Below are 4,433 nucleotides of genomic sequence, written 5' to 3'. Positions count from 1 at the left end.
CAATGTTTATTTCAAACATGTTGCCTTTACTGACATGGCAAGGTACTAGGTTAATTCCTTCAGAGTGGTGTATCTGATCCGACTGAATAGGGAAAACATGAATCTCTTCATCTCTAGGTAGCAATGCCGCTAGATTTTGTAAAATAAATCTGAGCTGTTACAACAGTAAACCAAGGTGTCTCTGGTTAAAATCAATTATGTTCAGCTTTTTTTTTTTATGGTTTCTTTAAAGTTTTCCAGGTGACTGCATGAAACAAAAACAAAAAACTTAGCAGAAGGTTAAGCAAAGACGAACATAATTTCTAGTATACCTGGGATTTTAAGTAGTGGAGCTAATTAGAGACACGGAAATCACACGCCGCCTAGAATCAGACAGTTTTGGACTTTGTTGCCCCTGACCACTGTCTAGCAACTCAAAAATCTAATCTTTTTCAACAAGTAAATACACCGTATTTTACAGCAGGGGATAGTAACCCAAACCTTCCTGTGTTAATGTCCTCCAACATCTGGAGGCATCAGATCATGATGAATCAAATAAATACTGGTAAAAACATGATTGTTGGTCCTCTTGCATTTAATAGAGACAGACTTAGTAGAACAATGTCAGTAACTGAATGCTTTCATCATGTCTACAAAAAGCCATAAACCCAGAATCAATGAGATAGAAGTATTATAATCTGAATTATTTGGTAGATTCATTTTATTTATTTTTTTTTTGAGTTTTTGCAGAACTAGTGGCTCGCTTTTTTGACAGTAGGCTGATAGGAAAGGGGGTATGAGAGAGGGGGAGAGACATGTGGCAAAGGACCACAGGTCGTATTCGAATCCGGATCGGCCACATGCACATGCAACTTGGTAGGTATTTTAACGATCCAAAACAACATCCCAGTGCATCAAAACATGCTATGAGCTGATCTTAAAACTTCTATGGTACGCATTGAGCTTACTGAGAAGCACGGTTTTAAGTGTCTGGCAACCTCACATAGCAGCACTCCTAAAAATGCATTACTTTACAGTCATTATGCATGCACTGTGTTTAGGGTTTTCACCATTCATCACCGGCTGATGCGCTTGTGTGTCTGTGTGATGATGCTGCCCTTTCCCTCTGTCCCCTGCCTCACAATTCAGGCTCCAGCACATAGAAGTCATCTGTCTTCGTTAGCGTCTGGGGCTAAATATGCTCCGCATCTGGTACCGGGGCTTTCCGCCACCCCCCCTCTCTGTTGGCCTACACCGCTTTGTTTTGTTTGTATAATGATAGTTGGATTCTATGAATACCTAATCACAACAAACTGTGCACAATCTGCGTGTATGAGCACAACCCACAGTGTACTCTCCAGCCAGCATCTACATATTTGAAATTGCCATTTAAAGACCCTTAGTATACGCTGTGACCTCCTCACAACGAATGCGCTGCCTGCTGACTTCTAATGGACGTGTCTGCATTGTTTCTGCAATTGGCCTAAATACACAACCCTGGAATCCAGCTCATTTGAGGTCCATTTTAACAAAAAAAGAAAGAAAAAAGAGGAGTTGGCCTGAGAGAAAATTAAGCTGACACTAGCATCAGTGCGAAAATTCCTTCCAAATGGACACTTAACATGAGCATCTGAAGATGTGTGGGTTTAAGTGGGTGTTAACAAACCGTGGCATTGCTGAATGAGCTGTGGGCTGGAGGGATGAGAGTATTGCTTGACTCCGGCGCCCTCCAGTGGTGTGACTTTACCATCACGAGGGGGGGAACTACTCAATGAGTACTCACCGTGCTTTTATCTTTTAACAGTTTCTCAATCACTTCGATCAGCTGCTCCTTCTGTTCCGGATCCAAGCTGGAACAAAAAAAATATTTTCAAAAAGGGACAATAGTTCTGGATTTATTCATACATAAACATTAACCAAACCACCTGTCCTACGTCTGAACTTTTTGTCTTACAAAAACAAACATGTCATTTCATTGTTTTTTTGTTTTTTGGAGAACTCAAAGAAGTAAACTATAGGCTGAATAATACATAGTTTAAAATATTTTCCTAATACAAATCTAAGAAGTGCAATGCATTCTTATTCTGCACTCAGATTCAACATTTTGTATTAACACTCTTCCCACATGTTGATTAGATTACAGTCTACCAGCTTTGCACATCAAGAGATTTTTTATTCTCAAAAAAGCTCAAACAGAGATAGAATTTAAACTAGAGTTAGAGCTGCCGGATATTTTTGGCCGATTTTAGTGTTTAGAGGATAGGCATAGTTTTGCTCACATGGTGTCAGCAGTGATTTGTAGGATCACCTGTTTTGCTCACCTGATGAGTTTCAGTGAGTGAGTGATGGGGGATGTCTGCTTTTTGCTGACCGCTTTAAGCTTTGGATGGTTTCTTTTGTTCTCTTTTGCGCTTGATCACAGCTCGAACTTTTGGATTCGTTTTTTTTTTTTTTCGTTGAATGCTGCATTGCATGTTTTGAAGATCAATAAAACAAACAGATCTGAACTGCATCTTGGACTGAACTTTTTAGTGCGTCAACAAGGATTCCTCTAATCAGCCGCTCGGCGACTCAGTTGCTTTGACTGTCGCCAATATAGTGTTTTGTTATCGTTTCAGTATCGGCATGCGTTGGTCGATTCATAAGTTCATTCAGCATCCAAGCCTTGAGATGTGGAGAGCATATATTGCACCTAAAGTTTTGACCTAAAGATCATTCGAAAACCTTTTTATCTCAGCATAAAGAAGCATTTTAAACAAACAAAAAAAATCCTTTGAAAAAAGATTTTAAACTGAAGTAGGGCTGCAACTAACAATTATTTTGCACATTAACTAATCTGTAGATTATTTTTTCAATTAATGATCAGATAGCCAAAGGTTCCTTAAAGAAGATTTTTTTATAGAAACAAAAGAGGTGAAACTAAAACTTCTCCACTTGAGGACTTCTGAATAGAGCATATTGACAGATGAAAAAGTTTTTTTTATCATAAATGCAAAATATTTATATATTTTTTACACTTTTGATATAATTACTGCTCTAAGTGGGTCGCTCTGTCAGATAAAGGCATCTTTTAGAGTCTCTATACTCCAGTTAAGGATTAATAAATAACTAAATTAGTTATTTAATCACGATTAACCCAATTGTTTCAGCCCTAAATGGATGTATTTTGACACTGGAAAAATTTTAAATAGAAAAATGATTTTTAAAACTAAAGAACGACTGAAAAAGACTTTGAAACAAAAATTGTTATTAAGCTTTAAAGACTATTTTCTGCGGTTCCTTCATGTAACAGTTGTGAATATTTTGATCAAACCACATAAAATGTCAGTTGTCATTCCACCAAACATGTCCTTTAAGCCCCGCCCCATGAAGCTTAAACAGAAGATTAAAATTCCACCTTGAATTCCACCTTTGCAATACAGTGGATAAAGAACTTTGGACCAAACCTTTTTTTTTTCAAAAGATAAAAGCTACATGGCTCACTAAAATTAACCTGTTACCAGAAATAACTTCAAGAGGAACGTAAACAGATCGGACCAAAATTCAAGCATCATATGAGATGTAATGGATGAGAGCAGACTTTCCCCAACCACTGTGTTCAGGAACAAATGTGTTGGTTTTTGGCAAGAATCACTTCAATCTGTTGTCTTAGCACACAGCCTGTTGGAAATGTGCTCCCAGAAAAACACCACAGTCCAAAAGGTCGACTTAATATAAAATAATAAAACTAAATCTAGGGCTGGGTAATGATTTAAATTTCAAGAATCCATTCAATTCTGATTCTCAAGATTAAGAACTGATTGCTATCACTTTAATTCAGTCCAATTTGATATTAAATTGCTGGTTTGTTTGTGTTTTAACACTAGAACTCCCAAGGCCGTCATTTTGACGGTTCTGAGATTTTAAAGGGAAAGAACTATATTTAGAATTAATCTTATGTTGCTCATGTTAATTTACTTTTCTTTTTCTTTATTTTGTCCATTTTAACAGTTTTTTTTTATTAAATAAAAATGTAAAACTTAAATATGGTTAATTTTATCTCGATCTCCCACAGCCGTCATTTTGACGGCTCCATTAGTTGCAGTGTAAATTCTTCCCGCATTTGATTGCCGTTCGTACCGTTACCTAGCAACCAACATTCTACCCAGAACTCTTTGGCTAATATGGAAAAAATTAGCCTCGTGAGACCATCCTGATCTCGCGAGTTTCACTCGTAGATCAGTCTGGAGACTCTTCTTAAACGAACGTCCAATCAGCGTTGGCTTTGAGGCAGTTGAGGTGTGACGCAACGAGAAGCGCGACAGTTCAGTTAAAAGAACATGGCGGCTTCAGTCGATTAAACTAGCGTTAGCGTGGCTATCGAGCAAGTTTTGTTGGAATTACAGAGTATTTCTTCACTGAAAGAAGAGCAAAACACTGCTCTGGAGGCTTTTCTCAGAGGAAAAGATGTTTTT

The 4,433-nt window shown here is 37.7% G+C and overlaps 1 protein-coding gene across 1 annotated transcript in view; it reads right to left on the bottom strand.

Annotated features, from left to right (window-relative positions):
• Positions 1 to 4,433, bottom strand: part of ap3b1 (adaptor related protein complex 3 beta 1 subunit) — a 91,916-nt gene that overhangs the window by 74,638 nt on the left and 12,845 nt on the right. Inside the window, exon 6 of the mRNA XM_015389047.1 lies at positions 1,763 to 1,829. Coding sequence (XP_015244533.1) covers positions 1,763 to 1,829 — 67 coding nt within the window. The remainder of the gene's footprint in view (positions 1 to 1,762; positions 1,830 to 4,433) is intronic.

The sequence above is a fragment of the Cyprinodon variegatus genome, unplaced genomic scaffold, assembly GCF_000732505.1.
Source record: "Cyprinodon variegatus isolate N-32 unplaced genomic scaffold, C_variegatus-1.0 Scaffold446, whole genome shotgun sequence".
Classification (NCBI taxonomy): Eukaryota; Metazoa; Chordata; class Actinopteri; order Cyprinodontiformes; family Cyprinodontidae; genus Cyprinodon; species Cyprinodon variegatus.
This window is presented reverse-complemented; position numbering and strand designations above follow the sequence as displayed.